At 49.4% G+C, this 19,254-nt stretch overlaps 1 protein-coding gene across 2 annotated transcripts in view; it reads left to right on the top strand.

Annotated features, from left to right (window-relative positions):
* The window catches only part of LOC116967861 (ras and Rab interactor 3-like), a 30,911-nt gene continuing 11,657 nt past the window's right edge, over window positions 1-19,254 (top strand). Inside the window, exons 1-6 of one of the 2 annotated variants that reach the window (XM_033014493.1) lie at window positions 1-383; window positions 12,057-12,249; window positions 13,180-13,288; window positions 15,438-15,510; window positions 16,888-16,979; window positions 17,792-18,175. In XM_033014493.1, the coding sequence (XP_032870384.1) occupies window positions 346-383; window positions 12,057-12,249; window positions 13,180-13,288; window positions 15,438-15,510; window positions 16,888-16,979; window positions 17,792-18,175 (889 nt within the window). In that variant the 5' untranslated portion in view covers window positions 1-345. Of the gene's footprint in view, window positions 384-7,791; window positions 8,106-12,056; window positions 12,250-13,179; window positions 13,289-15,437; window positions 15,511-16,887; window positions 16,980-17,791; window positions 18,176-19,254 lie in introns of those variants that run through there. The other variant, XM_033014492.1, reaches the window with a different exon arrangement.

A 19,254-nucleotide genomic window follows, 5' to 3' on the forward strand; every position in this document is an offset into this window, starting at 1 on the left:
CCAATGCATCAACTCACACCTTTCCCAACCTCTAACTTCATTATTCATTCCTGTCCGCTGTGGCTTTCCCCCACCCGCGTTTCAAAGCCAAACTTCAGGAAACAGTGACTTGACATTAGCATTTGTTAAACCCTCTATTCTTAATTTAGCACACGTCGCTCTTCGCCTAGCAACACACACTGTTTTATTTTTAAACGTCAAAGCCTTCTTTCAGATCGTTCTACTCTGCTCGTCTTTCAGCCGGGCAGAAACTGCTTCTGTGCTTCCTCCCCTTCGCCCTTTGGCTGCTGAGAACCCCCCGAGGCATTGAGAGGCAAGTTGCAGAGACAGGCCAGCGCGCTGGAGATGTTCTGCCTCTCCCGTGTTGAATCCATAGGAAGTAGGTGAGTGCGGTGTGACTGTTGCAATTATTTCGTTCTCACTAACTCGTTAAATACAGCTCAAACTATGCCGTTGAAGCACTGTAATTATCTTCCACTCCCCCCACGGCGAATGCAAGTCAAAAATGTGGTACAAATCAGTGGCTGTGGACAAAAATGCTGGAGAAACTCAGCGGGTGGGGCAGCATCTATGGAGCGAAGGAATAGGTGACGTTTCGGGTCGAATAGAAACATAGAAACATAGAAAATGGGTGCAGGAGGAGGCCATTCGGCCCTTCGAGCCAGCACCGCCATTCATTGCGATCATGGCTGATCGTCCCCAATCAATAACCCATGCCTGCCTTCTCCCCATATCCCTTGACTCCACTAGCCCCTAGAGCTCTATCTAACTCTCTCTTAAATCCATCCATTGACTTGGCCTCCACTGCCCTCTGTGGCAGGGAATTCCACAAATTCACAACTCTCTGGGTGAAAACGTTTTTTCTCACCTCAGTCTTAAATAACCTCCCCATTATTCTAAGACTCGATCTATTCCTTCGCTCCATAGATGCTGCCTCACCCGCTGAGTTTCACCAGCATTTTTTGTCTATCTTCGATTTTTCCCCCCAGCATCTGCAGTTCTTTCTTAAACAATCAGTGGCCGTAAATGGGAACCACATCTTTCTTGATCAGCAAGTTCCAGTACTTGTGGCGCAGCGGGTAGAGTTGCTGCCTCACAGCGCCAGAGACCCGGGTTCGATCCTGACTACGGGTGCTGTCTGTACCGAGTTTGTACGTTCTGCCCGTGACCTGCGTGGGTTTTCTCCGGGAGCTCCGGTTTCCACCGACCTCCACCGGCAGAGAATTCCACAGACTCACAACTCTCTGTGTGAAAAAGTGTTTCCTCGTCTCCGTTCTAAATGGCTTACCCCTTATTCTCAAACTGTGGCCCCTGGTTCTGGACTCGCCCAACATCGGGAACCTGCCTATCACAGCACCCAGGACGAAAAACCCCACGTGGTCAGAGGGAGAACGGGCAAACTCCACATAGACAGCACCCGAGGTCAGAATCAACCTCAGAATTGACTTTTATTTCTACTATGCCTTTTACAATCTTGGGACGTCTCAGAACCCCTCACACACCCAGTAAAGCAGTTTTAGGAAGTGTTGTAGTGTAGGGACCATCTTGAGCAGACACAAACAGAAATGTGATACCGATCAAATGTTTATTTATTAATATTTATTAATAGCTATTATTGGTCTCAGAACACGACAGGGAGGCACGGTGGCGCAGCGGGTAGAGCTGCTGCCTCACAGCGCCAGAGCCCCAGGTTCGATCCTGACTATGGGTGCTGTCTGTACGGAGTTTGTACGTTCTCCCCGTGACCCGCGTGGGTTTTCTCCGGGAGCTCTGGTTTCCTCCCACACTCCAAAGACGTGCAGCTTTGTGGGTTAAATGGCTTGAGTGGGGAGGGGTGGGGGGTAGTGGGGTGCAGAGAGGTTTTGGCGGGGGGTGGGGGGGGGGGGGGGGGTTGTAGTGATGAATGCATAGCTGCCAATTGATGAGTGGGTAAAATCAGGGCTGTGCAAGAGACTGGAACCAGAGAACAATTGAGGAAGTTATTTTTCCTGCGTTGTGGTCTCTTCATCTCTCACTTCCATTTTTTAAAAGCAAATGAATCCGCAGACTGTGTAGTCTGTGGAATTCTCTGCCTCAGAGGGCGGTGGAGGCAGGTTCTCTGGATACTTTCAAGAGAGAGCTAGATAGGGCTCTTAAAAATAGCGGAGTCAATGGATACGGGGAGAAGGCAGGAACGGGGTACTGATTGGGGATGATCAGCCATGATCACAGTGAATGGCGGGCGGTGCTGACTCGAAGGGCCGAATGGCCTACTCCTGCACCTATTGTCTGGTGCCGCACGCTGCTGTTTGAATACTTTACCGGGTTTATAGCAAAACAGAGAGAGAACAATTAATAATTTTAACTGCTAAACTTTTCAATTGAACATGAAGGAGGTTTGTGTGGCTGCAAGTATCTTGTTCATTTCCTGTTAAGCTCAGCATGAATCTCAACATGGTTGTATTGTGTAAGCTGCCAGTGTAGGAAATAGCAACATGCACACACTCGGCAATGGAGCGGAAAGCTGAGAATTGATGTGAGCTTCAAACACCCTCTGATAACAGACAACTGCTGGGGCTGTTTAGTTCATAAGGGGTGTTGGCATTCACAGCACCTTAAAGAGATAGACCCCTTCACTAAACTTTCCAGAGAAAGTCAGTGGCAGCAGAAGGCACAAAGTGCTGGGCATATCAGCTGATCAGGCAGCATCTCTGGAGAGCGTGGATATGTGACTTTTCAGTTCCTCTGGAGACTTTGCGCCCCACCAAAGGTTTCCGTGCGGTTCCCGGAGGTCTTTGTCAGTCTCCCTAACTGCTTCCACTACCTGCAACCTCCGGGAACCACCTGCAACCTCCGGCAACCACCTGCAACCTCCGGGAACCGCACGGAAACCTTGGGTGGGGCGCAAAGTCTCCAGAGGTTTCCGTTCAGGTTTCCTAAGTGGGACAGGGGCATTAAGAGTCACAGAGTGACACAGCGTGGATACAGGCCCTTCGACCCAACTTGCCCACACCGACCAACATGTCCCAGCTACACTAGTCCCACCTGCCCGAGTCTGCTCCATATCCCTCCAAACCTGTCCAAGTACCTGTCTAACTGTTTCTTAAACGTTTGGATAGTCCCAGCCTCAACCACCTCCTCTGGCAGCTTGTTCCAGACACCCACCACCCTTTGAGTGAAAAAAGTGACCCCTCAGATTCCTATTAAATCTTTTCCCCTTCACCTTAAACCTATGACTAACCAAGGGCCCATCCTCTGCCTCATCTTTTGCACCACTTTAGATGAAAGAGCAGAGGTGTTTTTCCCTCATAACTGAAACGTCACCTATTCCTTCGCTCCATAGATGCTGCCTCACCCGCTGAGTTTCTCCAGCATTTTTGTCTACCTTATACACGATTGATTTATTCTAGCTGAAGGCCAGATTAATGGCAAAGGAAACCAGAGGCTCGATGAGAAAACTTTAATACAACAGATTGAGGCATGAGAGAGCCACGAATAAAATCATATCCAACATATAAAATTATAAAAGGACTGGCCAAGCTCGATGCTGAGTCCAGAACCAGGGGCCACACACAGTCTAAGAATAAAGGGGAGGCCATTTAAGACTGAGTTGAGAAAAAATACTTTTTCACCCAGAGAGTTGTGAATTTGTGGAATTCCCTGCCACAGAGGGCAGTGGAGGACAAATCACTGGATGGATTTAAGAGAGGGTTAGATAGAGCTCTAGGGGCTAGTGGAATCAAGGGATGTGGGGAGAAGGCAGGCACGGGTTATTGATAGCGGACGATCAGCCATGATCACAATGAATGGCGGTGCTGGCCTGAAAGGCCGAAAGGCCTCCTCCTGCGCCTATTTTCTATGTTTCCATGTTTCTAGAATGGATTAGCACAACCACATACATCCTGCATAGAAAATAGAAAATAGGTGCAGGAGGAGGCCATTCGGCCCTTCGAGCCAGCACCATTCGAGCCAGCCAGTCTCCATTCAGACTTATGGAGATGAGGCATCTACAGTACTGATCAAGTACCTTGCACATCTAACAACCTGGTCGCTCCTGTAGCTGAAGCACCACCTGCCTGTTGTCCACCGGCGCAGGTTGGCCCACCTGCCTCGATGCTTCAGGTGACCCGCCGAGGCAGCACCTGCAAGGAACGGCCTCCAGCGTGCGTGGAGAAACATCGATCCCATGGATGCCTTCCCCAAAGATCTCACCATGGATGCTTTCCCCAAAGATCTCACCTGCCTGGTACAGACTACGGGAGCCCCCAGTTCTGGAAGGATCACCCGATACCCACTGGGCAACCAGTGGGCACACAAGACCCCTGAAGTGTCCGGAATAGAGACTGTTGTCCATCCAATACATCGGGGCAGCACGTCCAAACATCTCCATTCTTTCTAGCTGGTGGCCGTGGGCTTGCTGGATCCTCAACTCCTCTTCCATTTGAGTCTGGGGCAGGTTTGGTCTCGATGGGCCCATCGACCTCTGCTTGATATCAGCGCGGCTGTTCGGGCTGTGGAGAACCTCCCTGTTCTTGCCCTGGTTGTTGGCGGGGCTTGTGCCACGGGGCCGGTGCCACCTGCGGTGCGAGGCAAGGTTAGCCTGGCAGCCGAAGACCTTGCCGCAGTCCCAGCATCGGTATTCCACCTGGACTATCCCAGGGCATCTGTGTCGGGCCAGGCCAAAGCAGTCGGGATATTCCTCCCCACACAACTGGCAGACAAACGCCCCCAGGACACCACCGCCCCATCTCCTCGCCTCCTCGCCTCCTCGGGCTTGCCTCCCCACAAACCTTGGTTCCTCCACCAACCGGTCCACATTCCTCTGTCCCAGTGCCTCAGGGCGAGTTGCCTTTGTCGTTGACTGAAGGGTTGCAGATGACACAATCTCCGTGGTCAGGGCTCCAGTGTTGGGCTGAGCCCCGTCATCTGGAACTGGGAATCCAGCGGAGGGAGCATGTTGGCTCCAGAACCTCTCTGTGTTGCAACCCCCGGTCTGCTCTGCTTCCCATCCTCCCATCAAGGGCCACGGACAGGGACCCCTCTCAACACAGTCGCACCCCACGACCTGTCTCCCTGTCGGCCCGCTATGTGACCACCTCCTCCTCTTCCTCTTGACCAGAAATCCTCTGGGCATCTCGTCGGGAAAGATCTTCCAGCAACAAGTCCAAAAAAAAAAGCCCCCAAGTTGAAAACTCGGGAAGACCAGTTTACGAGGTCGCTCCTGCTCCAACCTCTCTCTCTCCGAGTGCCTCTTGAATCCTGAACGATGCGCCAGCTTCTGAATTAGCACCTACCCAATTAACACGCTGAAGGAACGCGGGTACTTCTGATAGGAAGAGGCCAATTCTGATGTTGGATGGTACATCATCAGCGCTGTGTTACTGCTCTGCTAGCCCTCTGGGGACGCGAGGCAGAAGGTGCTAGCCTTTAGTGAAATATTCCTAATAACATCAGCTCAAGAACATCTCTAAAATAATTCAACAACTGAAACTCCTCTGCTGGATGATGGGATTTGAATCTAGTTATTTATTCAGGGATGTGGCGGCGCCATCATTAATTGTCTGAAGTCTGAAACATAGAAACATAGAAAATAGGTGCAGGAGTAGGCCATTCGGCCCTTCAAGCCTGCACCGCCATTCAATATGATCATGGCTGATCATCCAACTCAGTATCCTGTACCTGCCTTCTCTCCATACCCCCCTGATCCCTTTAGCCACAAGGGCCACATCTAACTCCCTCTTAAATATAGGCAATGAACTAGCCTAAACTACCATCTGTGGCAGAGAATTCCACAGATTCACCACTCTCTGTGTGAAAAAAATGTTTTCCTCATCTCGGTCCTAAAAGATTTCCCCCCTTATCCTTAAACTGTGACCCCTTGTTCTGGACTTCCCCAACATCGGGAACAATCTTCCTGCATCTAGCCTGTCGAACCCCTTAAGAATTTTGTAAGTGTCTATAAGATCCCCCTCAATCTTCTAAATTCTAGCGAGTACAAACCGAGTCTATCCAGTCTTTCTTCATGTGAAAGTCCTGACATCCCAGGAATCAGTCTGGTGAACCTTCTCTGTACTCCCTCTATGGCAAGAATGTCCTTCCTCAGATTAGGAGACCAAAACTGTACGCAATACTCCAGGTGTGGTCTCACCAAGACCCTGTACAACTGCAGTAGAACCTCCCTGCTCCTATACTCAAATCCTCTTGCTATGAAGGGTGCTGAAGAAGGGTTTCGGCCCTATTTCCTTCGCTCCATAGATGCTGCCTCACCCGCTGAGTTTCTCCAGCATTTTTGTCCACCAGCATTAATTACACCTCCCGATTTATCCCTGAGCTAAGGGAATATTTAAGAAGAGAGGATACATAGTGACACGGCCTCTCGCCACTGGAGATCTCAGTTCAATCCTGACAGGCAAGATCAGGATTGAAGGTAGACAAAAGTGCTGGAGAAACTCAGCGGGTGCAGCAGCATCTATGGAGCGAAGGAAATAGGCAACGTTTCGGGCTGAAACCCTTCTTCAGACTATTTCCTTCGCTCCATAGATGCTGCTGCACCCGCTGAGTTTCTCCAGCATTTTTTGTCTACCTTCGATTTTCCAGCATCTGCAGTTCCTTCTTAAACAACATCAGGATTGAAGTGCTGAATCTGTGCTGGACTAACCCATCCTCACTCCCTGCAATGTTCTTGTATTCCCCATCGCCCCCACTGTTTGACTCACTGTGTTTTGATCCCACTCACTTGACTAAGATGTTCTATTACAATCTTTCCACTGGCAGATCCTCTATGAGTATTGGTTGAACATTTTTCCTCCACCCTGATAATGACAGTACACGTGACAATAAACTAACATGAACTGAGGAGGAGGGGGGAGGGAGAGAGAGGGGGAGAAAGAGGGATAGATAGATAGATAGATAGATAGATAGATAGATAGATAGATAGATAGATAGATAGATAGATAGATAGATAGATAGATAGATAGATAGATAGATAGATAGATAGATAGATAGACAGACAGACAGACAGACAGACAGACAGATAGATAGATAGATAGATAGATAGATAGATAGATAGATAGATACGACAGATAAGAGAGATAGATAGTAGATCGTAGATTAGATAGATTAATAGTATCGATCGCTAGCATAGATAGATCATCGAGCATGAGAGAGGAAGAGGCGCGCGACGAGAGGCGAGAGACGAGAGCGAGCGCGCGCAGCTAGCGCGAGCGCGCAGCGCTCGCCCGCCTACGCGCGTCGCTCAGCGCGCGCGCGCTCGCCTCTCGCCGCTCTCTCGCGCTCTCGCGCTTCGCTCTCGCTCTCTATCTCTCTCTCTCCTCCGCCTCGCTCTCTTCTACGTTCGGCAGGTGATGCTTTCAGATTTGAGTGAGAGGATTGGAATTGGAATGCTAGGGTTTGGGATTAAGAGAGAGAGGGGGGAATGGAAACTGGAGGGAAATGAAAGGAAAGACGGTCACATTTGTTGATGATCCTGAATTATGAGCGAGTTTTTGAGGTCTCCCCCTGGATCAAGGAGAAGACTCCATGTCTGAGAGGAGCAAGGGCTTCAAGTGTTATCTGGAAACCCAACTGAAACCATCTTTAAATTGGGTCACACAGTTTGTCTGTACGTGCGCCCATTGGCTGGGGAAGCAGAGCACGGAGTGAGGTGACCACATTCGCGCTGCTTGTGGTTCACTCTTGTTAAAACCCAGCTCACAGCAAAACCCAGGCTCGAGTGGATTGTCGGCAGAGAGAGAGAGAGAGAGAGAGAGAGAGAAAGAGAAAGCAGCTCCGGAAATAACCTCATCTGCAGCAACAGCTCAATCTTGGGACCAGCTCATGAACCGTTCCTGTTTCCCAACATACCACCTTCTGGCCAATTCTCGGATCACCAGCCTCTATTGACGGGCAGAGAGGTTTTGGCCGAGATTTCCCTTGTATCTCCTCCCCCCATTCCGTGGTGGCTGGGTGTGTGTGAGTGTGTGTGTTAGTGCGTGCAGGAACAGGAGGGACTCGAGGCACAGCATGGCCTGGCCAACAAGCCACCTCCGTGACTAGAAGATCCGTCTGGACAAAAAAATGCTGAGAACATCCATCCAGGATACTACAAACTCCGAGGAACAAATGAGGTAGGTCTCCGAACTTTCCTCTCTATCCTTGGAATTGTATAGAATTTGTAGCATCGAGGCAGGCCATTCGGCCCACCACCCAACATCATCCTCTCTTCAACTCTTCCTATCGTCATATCTCTTCTTTCTTCTTCCCCACCCCCACATCAGTCTGAAGAAGGGTCTCGACTTCGCTTCATAGATGCTGCCTCACCCGCTGAGTTTCTCCAGCATTTTTGTCTCTGTCAATGTTGTGATCTTGGGATGAATGTGACTCTCGTGTCCACACCAACCATCCAGGAGAGGGATTTCTCTGGAGGTTCCTGGTGGATTTTTGATGTACTGCCTTACAAGTGGAAAAACCTTTCCTGCTGCCACCTTACGAGACTCTTTCACGTGTTCCTGTCTTGTGTCCCTTGTATCCATGATGTTAGTGCATCTTCCCCAGCTAACAATGGCCTATTCTGGACTACACCCTTCCCGAGGTCATCTGTTGCTGGTCCTCTTTTGTACTGGCCCTCTCTATCTTTAAGTCCCACCCAAAATGTCACCTTTTCCTTTTTCTCCAGAGATGTTGCCTGACCCACTGAGTTCCTCCAGCATTTTGTGTCTGCCTTCGGTATAAACCAGCATCTGCAGTTCCTTCCTACAGGAGATCACATGAATAGTGAAAGACTTGGATAGAGTGGATGAGTGGATTATTATCTGAATGGTGGCCGATTAGGAAAAGGGGAGATGCAACGAGACCTGGGTGTCATGGTACACCAGTCATTGAAAGTAGGCATGCAGGTGCAGCAGGCAGTGAAGAAAGCGAATGGTCTGTTAGCATTCATAGCAAAAGGATTTGAGTATAGGAGCAGGGAGGTTCTACTGCAGTTGTACAGGGTCTTGGTGAGACCACACCTGGGGTATTGCGTACAGTTTTGGTCTCCTAATCTGAGGAAAGACATTCTTGCCATAGAGGGAGTACAGAGAAGGTTCACCAGACTGATTTCTGGGATGTCAGGACTTTCATATGAAGAACGACTGGATAGACTCGGCTTGTACTCGCTAGAATTTAGAAGATTGAGGGGGGATCTTATAGAAACCTACAAAATTCTTAAGGGGTTGGACAGGCTAGATGCAGGAAGATTGTTCCCGATGTTGGGGAAGTCCAGAATAAGGGGTCACCGTTTAAGGTTAAGGGGGAAATCTTTTATGACCGAGATGGAAAAAAAATTCACACAGAGAGTGGTAAATCTGTGGAATTCTCTGCCACAGAAAGGAGTTGAGGCCAGTTCATTAGCTATATTTAAGAGGGAGTTAGATGTGGCCCTTGTGGCTAAAGGGATCAGGCGGTATGGAGAGAAGGCAGGTACAGGATACTGAGTTGGATGATCAGCCATGATCATATTGAATGGCGAATGGTGCAGGCTCGAAGGGCCGAATGGCCTACTCCTGCACCTATTGTCTATGTTTCTATGTTTCTATGTTGCCTGACCCACTGAGTTCCTCCAGCATTTTGTTTCTGCCTTCGGCATAAACCAGCATCTGCAGTTCCTTACTACAGGAGACCAAATGAATAGTGAAAGGCTTTGATAGAGTGGATGAGGAGATGATGTTTCCACTAGTGGGAGAGTCTAGGACCAGCGGCCACAGTCTCAGAATTAAAGGGCGTTCCCTTAGGAAGGAGATGAGAGTCAGAGCGTGGTGAATCTGTGGAATTCCATGCCATGGAAAGGCTGTGGAGGCCAAGTCAATGGATATTTTTTAAAAGCAGAGATAGATAGATAGATTCTTGATTGGTACAGGTGTCGGGGGTTATGGGGAGAAGGCAGGAGAATGGGGTTAGGAAGGAGAGATAGATCAGCCTTCTTCAGACCCACTCCTTCTCTCCAGAGATGCTGCCTGTCCCGCTGAGTTACTCCAGCATATTGTGTCTATCTCGGGGGTGATGGTTAGACGGTCTTGAAGCACATTCATCAAAATTGACAACTGCAGGAAATGGCCCCAGCCTGTATATTACAGAACACATTTCCTCCGCTCAGAACTAATCGCCTCTATTCTGTGACTGTTTCACGCCTCCAACGCTCGTTGCTGCACAGGTCACTGAACCCACAAGAGATAAAACTGCACAAACTACAAGATATTTGACACCATTTGTCTGCCAGGGTTGGATTTCAAAGTCCTTTACCTGGAGAGATGGATGTTGCTTCTCAGCAGATAGGAACTGAAGGGATCCATTGAAACACAAATAAGTAAAGGACAGACGAGGTAGCCATTGCTGGCGTCTCCCCATGGCCCCTGACACCCGTACCGATCAAATATTTGGGGTAGTGGGTGCCTGGACCGCGCTGCCAGGGGTGGTTGTGGAGGCAGAAATATTAGTGGCATTTAAGAGGCTTTTTGATGGGCTCACGGAGATGCGAAGAATAGATAAACAGATGAGATTAGTTTAACATAGAAACATAGAAAATAGGTGCAGGAGGAGGCCATTCAGCCCTTCAAGCCAGCACCGCCATTCATTGTGATCATGGCTGATCGTCCCCAATCAATAACCCGTGCCTGCCTTCTCCCCATATCCCTTGACTCCCTAGAGCTCTATCTAACTCTCTCTTAAACCCATCCAGTGACTTGGCCTCCACTGCCCTCTGTGGCAGGGAATGCCATACATTCACAACTCTCTGAGTGAAAACGTTTTTTCTCACCTCAGTCATAAATGGCCTCCCCTATATTCTAAGACTGTGGCCCTTGGATCTGGACTCGCCCAACATTGGGAACATTTTTCCTGCATCTAGCTTGTCCAGTCCATTTATAATTTTATATGTTTCTATAAGATTTCCCCCCATCCTTCCAAACTCCAGTGAATACAAGCCGAGTCTTTTCAATCTTTCCTCATATGACAGTCCCGCCATCCCAGGGATCAATCTCGTGACCCTACGCTGCAATGCCTCAATCACAAGGATGTCCTTCATTGCATTATTTTTCGGCACAAACATATGGGGCATATTCCCGCACTGCTCTGTATGTTCTGGGTAAATATTTGTGCTGGAGAGTCTAATGTGGGTTAGACTGCTGAGTTAATAAACGTGGAGATATATACAGGACCCGCGCAGTAAGCAGGAAACAATGAGACAATGATATCCAGTAAGTGCGGATGGAACTAGTAAAGGCTATGAATCATTGGATATATTTAAGATGGAAATTGTATATTTTTGGTCGGTAGGGGCGTTTGGGTTATGGGCAAAGTCACAGTCAGATTTGCCGTGGTGACACAAAAAACTGCAGATGCTGCAATATTGAACAAAGACCAAAGTGCTGGAGTAACTCAGCTGGTCAGGCAGCGTCTGTGGAGGGAATGGGCAGGCGACGTTTTGGATCAGGTCCCTTCTTAAGACTCAGTGGGTCAGGCAGCATCTGTGGAGGGAATGGGATGGATGGGCAGCATTTTGGGTCGAGACACGAGTCTGAAAGATGGTTCCCGACCTGAAATCCTCCCCTGTCCATTTCCCTCCACGGATGCTGCCTGACTCGCGGAGTTTCTCCAGCACTTTGTGTTTTTGCATTAGGTGAGGCGCGCATTTTCCAGAGTGTTTCGGTCGAGGGGCCTGTCCCACTGTACGAGGTAATTCAAGAGTTCTCCCGAGTTCTCCCCCTGATTCGAGCTCGTGTAATGTACGTAGCGGGCACGTGGGAGCTCGTGGATGTCACGTAGCGGCTCGTACGAGTAAAAAGTAACATTTCTTTTCATCGCGAGTATGTTTTTACTCGTGGACATTTTTCACAGTGTTGAAAAATACGTCACGATTTTACCGGATTTCCCGAGTACCTACCGTTACTCGTACGAGCCGCTACGAGACATCCACGAGCTCCTACGTACATTACACGAGCTCGAATCAGGGGAACACTAGGGAGAACTCTTGAATTACCTCGTACAGTGGGACAGGCCCTGCCGTTCCTTGTACCGTCCGTAACATTCTCACGTTGTTTCAGTCCCTACAGCCCACAAAGGCAACTGTGCAATGGAGGATATCGCCGGCCTTGGCAGGAGGAGAACCAGGGCAACCCAGCGACTCCAGCTAAACTCAGTCTCTTCGACAAGCTGCTGCTGTCCCACCAGGTTTGGCTGCAGCTGGGAGTCGACCCGGAACAAGTCAAGGAGATCCTTAGATGCCAGCCCGCCGGGGTAAGTCCACCGCGTGGCCAATTCACCAAGTCCCTGACTCTGGGTAGCCTGCTGCACTGGAGTAGGCCATTCAGCCCATCATGACTGTGTTAGAATAGAAAATAGGTGCAGGAATAGGCCATTCAGCCCATCATGCCTGTGTTAGAATAGAAAATAGGTGCAGGAATAGGCCATTCAGCCCATCATGCCTGTGTTAGAATAGAAAATAGGTGCAGGAATAGGCCATTCAGCCCATCATGTCTGTGTTAGAATAGACCAGAGGTGCAGGAATAGGCCATTCAGCCCATCATGTCTGTGTTAGAATAGACAATATGTGCAGGAATAGGCCATTCAGCCCATCATGTCTGTGTTAGAATAGACATTTGGTGCAGGCGTAGGCCATTCAGCCCATCATGCCTGTGTTAGAATAGACAATAGGTGCAGGTGTAGGCCATTCAGCCCATCATGTCTGTGTTGGAAGAGACAATAAGCCCACCTAACCCCACCATCGGCTGGCGGCCCCACAGATCACGGTTCCCCAAGTTCATATTCATAAGTGATAGGAGCAGCATTAGGCCATTCAGCCCATCAAGTCTACTCTGGCATCCAATCATGGCCATGATAGATAGATTCTGGATTAGTACAGGATGTCAGAGGTTATGGGGAGAAGGCAGGAGAATGGGGTTAGGAGGGAGAGATAGATCAGCCATGATTGAATGGCGGAGTAGACTTGATGGGCTGAATGGCCTAATTCTACTCCTATCACTTATGACCTTATTACCTAAATGTTGTCCCTTTTATCCTTTATATCCGCACAGTGGCAGTTTGATTGTATACATGTAGTTCTTTCTTTGACTGGTCAACAAATGAAAGCTGTTCACTGTACCTCGGTACACGTGACAATAAGAAACTAAACGGAACTAAGTGTTTTATTATCCTCTGTATCTCCAGGCATTTTTGGTTTGGAGTAATAATGGTGGGAAGCATAAGATCCTGACAGTTCGCCTGGACCACCAGACTTGTGAGACAGAGGACTTTATTGTCAAAGAGAATGGTTCAGGTAAGCTCACCTCAATGACTACCTTGCCCCAGGGTCCTGCAGGAGCTAATGAACACGGTGCAGAGTGGACACTGAAGTAACTCAACAAGTCACAGAGGGCAGTGGAGGCCAAGTCACTGGATGGATTTAAGAGAGAGTTAGATCGAGCTCTAGGGGCTAGTGGAGTCAAGGGATATGGGGAGAAGGCAGGCACGGGGTTATTGATTGGGGACGATCAGCCATGATCACAATGAATGGCGGTGCTGGCTCGAAGGGCCGAATGGCCACCTCCTGCACCTATTTTCTATGTTTCTATGGTGGCGCAGCGGTAAAGTTGCTGCCTTACAATGCCAGAGACGCGGGTTCGATCCTGACTACGGGTGCTGTCTGTACGGAGTCTGTACGATCTCCCCGTGATCTGCGTGGGTTTCCTCCGGGATCTCCGGTCTCCTACCACACTCCAAAGACGTACAGGTTTGCAGGTAATGCTGGAGAAACTCAGCGGGTGAGGAGGCAGCATCTATGCAGCGAAGGAAATAGGTAACATTTCGGGTCGAGACCCCCTGGTTTGCGGGTTAGCATCTCTGTCCCTAGTGTGTGTAGGATGGCGTTAGTGTGCGGGGGTCGCTGGTCGGTGCTGACTCGGTGGGCCGAAGGGCCTGTCCTGTTCTCACTCCTCTCCCGCGTGCATGCTGGCCATCAATCCTGAACCGTTCGCACTCAGGGCATTTTACAGAGGGCAAATTAACCTAGAAACCCTTTGGAATGTGGGGGGTGACCGGAGCGCCCGGAGGAAACCCACGCGGCCACGGGGAGAACATGCAAACTCCACACTGGCAGCACCCGAGGTCGGGATCGAACCCGGGTCTCTGGCGCTGTGAGGCGGCGGCCCAACCCGCCGAGCCACGGTGCCCTGAGCTAACACTCCCAGCCTGAATGGACCTATCCCATTGTAAATTACCAGCCAGTAATCCGTGTGAATGATTTAAGTCTTTGACTGAATTGGTATTTTAAGAAGATAAAAATATTATTTTTGAACCATTGTCAAATTATACTCATAAAGGGAAACTTAAATGCAAAATAAATGGAAAATTAGTGAGAAGAGTTATGAAATGATGACTATCTCTTGTACAAGATGACAAGGGAGGCGTTACCTGCATTCACATTAACTGCACCGTGGGTGGAACAGAGGAGACAAATACTACGTGTGGCTCAGCCACCTGAAGAGGAAGTTTACTCGTGTAGCTAGGAAATAATTTAATTTAATTCCAAGTGACTAATGTAATCCAAGATGTAGATGGTACAAAAAAAACATGTTATTGTAAAACCAGACAAAATATGCAGGAAGGAACTGCCGTTAGAGAAGCAGGCCATCTCGGCCCTTCTAGTCCATGCCGAACACTTACTCTCACCTAGTCCCATCTACATGCACTCAGACCATAACCCTCCATTCCTTTCCCGTCCATACAACTATCCAATTTATTTTTAAATGATAGAATAGAACCTGCCTCCACCACTTCCACTGGAAGCTCATTCCACACAGCTACCACTCTCTGAGTAAAGAAGTTCCCCCTCATGTTACCCCTAAACTTCTGTTCCTTCATTCTCAAATCATGTCCTCTTGTTTGAATCTTCCCTACTCTCAATGGGAAAAGCTTATCCACGTCAACTCTGTCTATCTCTCTCATCATTTTAAAGACCTCTATCAAGTCCCCCCTTAACCTTCTGCGCTCCAAAGAATAAAGACCTATCTTGTTCAACCTTCCTCTGTAACATAGGTGCTGAAACCCAGGCAACATTCTAGTAAATCTCCTCTGTACTCTCTCTATTTTGTTGACATCCTTCCTATAATTGGGCAACCAAAATTGTACCCCATACTCCACAATTGCCCTCACCAATGCCTTGTACAATTTTAACATTACATCCCAGCTTCTATACTTCTACACCAAGCCAATTAACCTACAAACCTGCACGTCTTTGGAGTGTGGGAGGAAAGCGGAGATCTCGGAGAAAACCCACGCAGGTCAGGTGGAGAACGTGCATACTCCGTACAGACAGCACCCGCAGTCGGGATCGAACCCGGGTCTCCGGCGCCGTGAGGCAGCAACTCTAGCGCTGAGTCACCCGATTATCCCAAATGATCCCAAATTCATTCTTGTTTTCCATGTAGTTTATTACCTGGAACATTCCTACCTGGGATTCACCAGCATCTTCCAGCTGATTGGCTACTACTGTGTGAGCAGGTGAGTCTACCTGCATCCCTGCAGTTTCAATGAAATAATGAGGGATATGGACCAAATGCGGACAAGTGGGAGTACCTTAGATGGGGCACCTTACCTTGGTCAACATGGCCGGGTTGGGCCGAATGGCCTCTTTCCGTGCTGTATGACTCGGTGACTTGAAGAGATCGTTGATATGGAAGTATCGGAGGGAAAGGGGGATGGTGAGGAAGGAAAGATTTAACAGGAACGTTTTCACCTGGAGCATGGTGTGTGTATGGAGGGAGCTGTCAGTAATTGAGGCAAGTACTATAACAAGATTTAACAGACACTTGGACAGGTACATTGATGGAAAAAAGTTTAGAGGACTATGGGTCAAATGAGGGACTAACTTAGATGGAGTATTTTGGCTGGCACGGACGAGTTGGGCCGAAGGGCCTGTTTCCGTGCTGTATGCACAGAGTCTTTTACCCAGAGTTGGGGAATCAAGAAGCAGAGGGTACAGAACACTGGTGTAACTCAGCTAGGCAGGCAGCATCTCTGGAGAATAGGAGTAGGAGACACGAAACATCACTAATTCCTTTCCTCCAGAAAGATGCTGTCTGCCCCCCTGAGTTACTCCAGCTTTTTGTGTCTATCTTCGGTTTCAGCCAGCATCTGCAGTTCCTTCCGACACCAGAGGTTACAGGTTTAAGGTGAGGGGGGGGGGGGAAGGTTTAATATGAAACTGAGAGCAACGTTTTTTTACACAAAGGGTGGTAGGTGTATGGAACGAGCTGCCAAATGAGGTAGATAGGATGTCCTGGTTGGATTGCGACTGGGCCTGGCCAACTGGCCATGCGCGACTCCCGATGTTGTGGGAGTCCAGTCAAGAGATAGAGCTCTTAAAGATAACGGAGTCGGGGGATATGGGGAGAACGGGGTACTGATTGGGGATGGTCAGCCGTGATCACATTGAATGGTGGTGCTGGCTCGAAGGGCCAAATGGCCTACTCCTGCACCTATTGGCTATTGTCTACTCAACTCCTCTTGTTATGAAGGCCAACATGCCATTGGCTTTCTTCACTGCCTGCTGCTGAACCTGCATGGTTACTTTCTGTAAAACACTTGATCAGGGCAGTACTTGGCAATGAAAGGCGAGTTACTGTAACACCGACCGCTATTAGCAAATGTTAGCATCTCACCCAATCTGCGTTCACATCATGCATACCGCATATACAGGGAAGTATTTACAGTGGAGACCGTCGCTCGTTGAGGGAGTATTAAGGGAAAAAACCATCACCAATGTTTGCGTATTCTGTAATTGCAAAACACAGGAACCTCTAACGTGGAATAAGGAACTTGTGCATTGGGTGTCTGCACGCCCTCTCTATAACACACGTACCCCACTCTCTGTTACAGGGATGTCCTGCCCTCTCGGCTGCTGCTGCCATTTGCCATCCTATGCTCGACCGACAAGGAGGAACTGGAGAGGATCTCAGTACTCGGCATGCGTGAGTTCAACTCACCACATTTACTTGTTTCGTGTTTAGTTTGCACGGGTTTCTTTGCTCGGGGCCTGTTTCCTGCTCTGCGCTTCCTCCTCGCGGCTCTCGCTTCAGCTCTGCCTTCTCTAACCACAGGGGGCTGATGCCGGACTCTTGTGCTCTCACCAGCCTGCCAGTGGCCGCGGCCCACCTCCCCTCTCCGGCCCTCCACAGCAGGCAGCTGCACCCCTTGTAGCCCAGACCCAGCTACACATGTCAACGCGGCGTGGACACCTCCCTGCCCTTTACAAGTGCCCTATATCCTCGAATCTAACGTTGAAGGTGAGGGATAACCTTAAATGGTTCAAATGCAACCCACAAGACAATAGACAATAGGCCATTCGGCCCTTTGAGCCAGCACCACCATGCATTTTCCTTTCTTCTCTCCCCCCCCTCCCACTCCCCCACCCCTCCCCCACCCTACATCAGTCTGAAGAAGGGTTTCGGCCCGAAACGTTGCCTATTTCCTTCGCTCCTTAGATGCTGCTGCACCCGCTGAGTTTCTCCAGCACTTTTGTCTACCGCCAATGTGGTCGTGGCTGATCATCCCGAATCAGTACCTCGTTCCTGTTTTCTCCCCATATTCCTTGATTCCTTTAGCCCTAAGAACTATATCTAACTCTCTCTTGAAAACATCCAGTGGATTGGCCTCTGTGGCAGAGAATTCCACAGATTCACAACTCTCAGGGTGGAAAAGTATTTTCCTCATCTCAGTCTTAAATGGCCTACTACCCCTTATTCCTAAACCCTCTAAATAACCCCTGGCTTGTTCCCCGCAGAGTTTTGGGATCAGCCGATGAACCAGCAACAAGGCTCGTGTAACCGGGACTCCCCGGGTGGGTCGGCGGTGATCGAAGCCGCGCCGACCACGCAACTCCTGAAGCAGCAACAGCTGCCCATGTGCTCGATCCAGGTGACCGGCGAGAACGGGGCGCTCTTCTTCATCAACCCGCTCTTCCTGAAGGAACACGGCGACGGCTGGCTGGGCCAGGGCTCTCCCTGCAGCCTCCGGCGATCCCGGGTGGCCACCAAATGCAGGAAGCGCTCGGCGGGAAGCGCCAGGAATCCCGACTCCCCGCACAAGCAGCCGGAGATCCTGGAGAGGAATGACAGCGAGAAGTCGGATTCGGGGAGGAGTGTAGATGAAGACGAGATGTTTAAAGGTAAGACACAAGAAGTTTAGGGGTAACAGGAGGGGGAACTTCTTTACTCGGTGGTGGTGGCTGTGTGGAACGAGCTTCCAGTGGAAGTGGTGGAGGATGGTTCGATTTTATCATTTAAAAATAAATTAGATAGGTATATGGACGGGAAAGGAATGGAGGGTTATGGTCTGAGTGCAGGTAGATGGGACTAGGGGAGAATAAGTGTTCGGCACGGACTAGAAGGGCCGAGATGGCCTGGTTCCGTGCTGTAATTGTTATATGGTTATATGCTGGAGTAACTCAGCGGGACAATAGACAATAGATAATAGGTGCAGGAGTAGGCCATTCGGCCCTTCGAGCCAGCACCGCCATTCAATGTGATCATGGCTGATCATCCCCAATCAGTACCCCGTTCCTGCCTTCTCCCCATATCCCCTGACACCGCTATTTTTAAGAGCCCTATCTAGCTCTCTCTTGAAAGCATCCAGAGAACCGGCCTCCACCCTGAGGCAGAGAATTCCACAGACTTTGTCAGGCAGCATCTGTGGAGAACATGGATAGATGACGTTTCATAGAGTGCTGGAGTAACTCAACGGGTCAGGCAGCATCTGTGGAGAACATGGATAGGTGACATTTTGGGTGTAGAACCTTCTTAAGACTTTGACTTGCATTTACAATGCTTACCTGCAGTAACAGAACAGTCAACACAAATTATATATAACAAAATATTCTATACGCGTGCAAACGTTGTGTCAGGCAACTGAACCATCCTACCACAACCAGAGAGCAGTGCCGAACTACTATCTACCTTATCTATCTATCTGCCTCAGAGGGCGGTGGAGGCAGGTTATCTGGTTGCTTTCAAGAGAGAGCTCGATAGGCCTCTTAAAGATAGCGGAGTCAGGGAATATGGGGAGAAGGCAGGAATGGGGTAAGATCACATTGAATGGCGGTGCTGGCTCGAAGGGCCGAATGGCCTACTCCTGCGCCTATTGTCTATTGTCTGTAAGCTCGCACTATCCTACACACACACACTCTAGGGACAATTTACAATTTTACCAAGCTAATCAACGTACAAACCTGTACGTCTTTGGAGTGTG

Source organism: Amblyraja radiata, chromosome 41, assembly GCF_010909765.2.
Source record: "Amblyraja radiata isolate CabotCenter1 chromosome 41, sAmbRad1.1.pri, whole genome shotgun sequence".
In the NCBI taxonomy this organism is placed as follows: Eukaryota; Metazoa; Chordata; class Chondrichthyes; order Rajiformes; family Rajidae; genus Amblyraja; species Amblyraja radiata.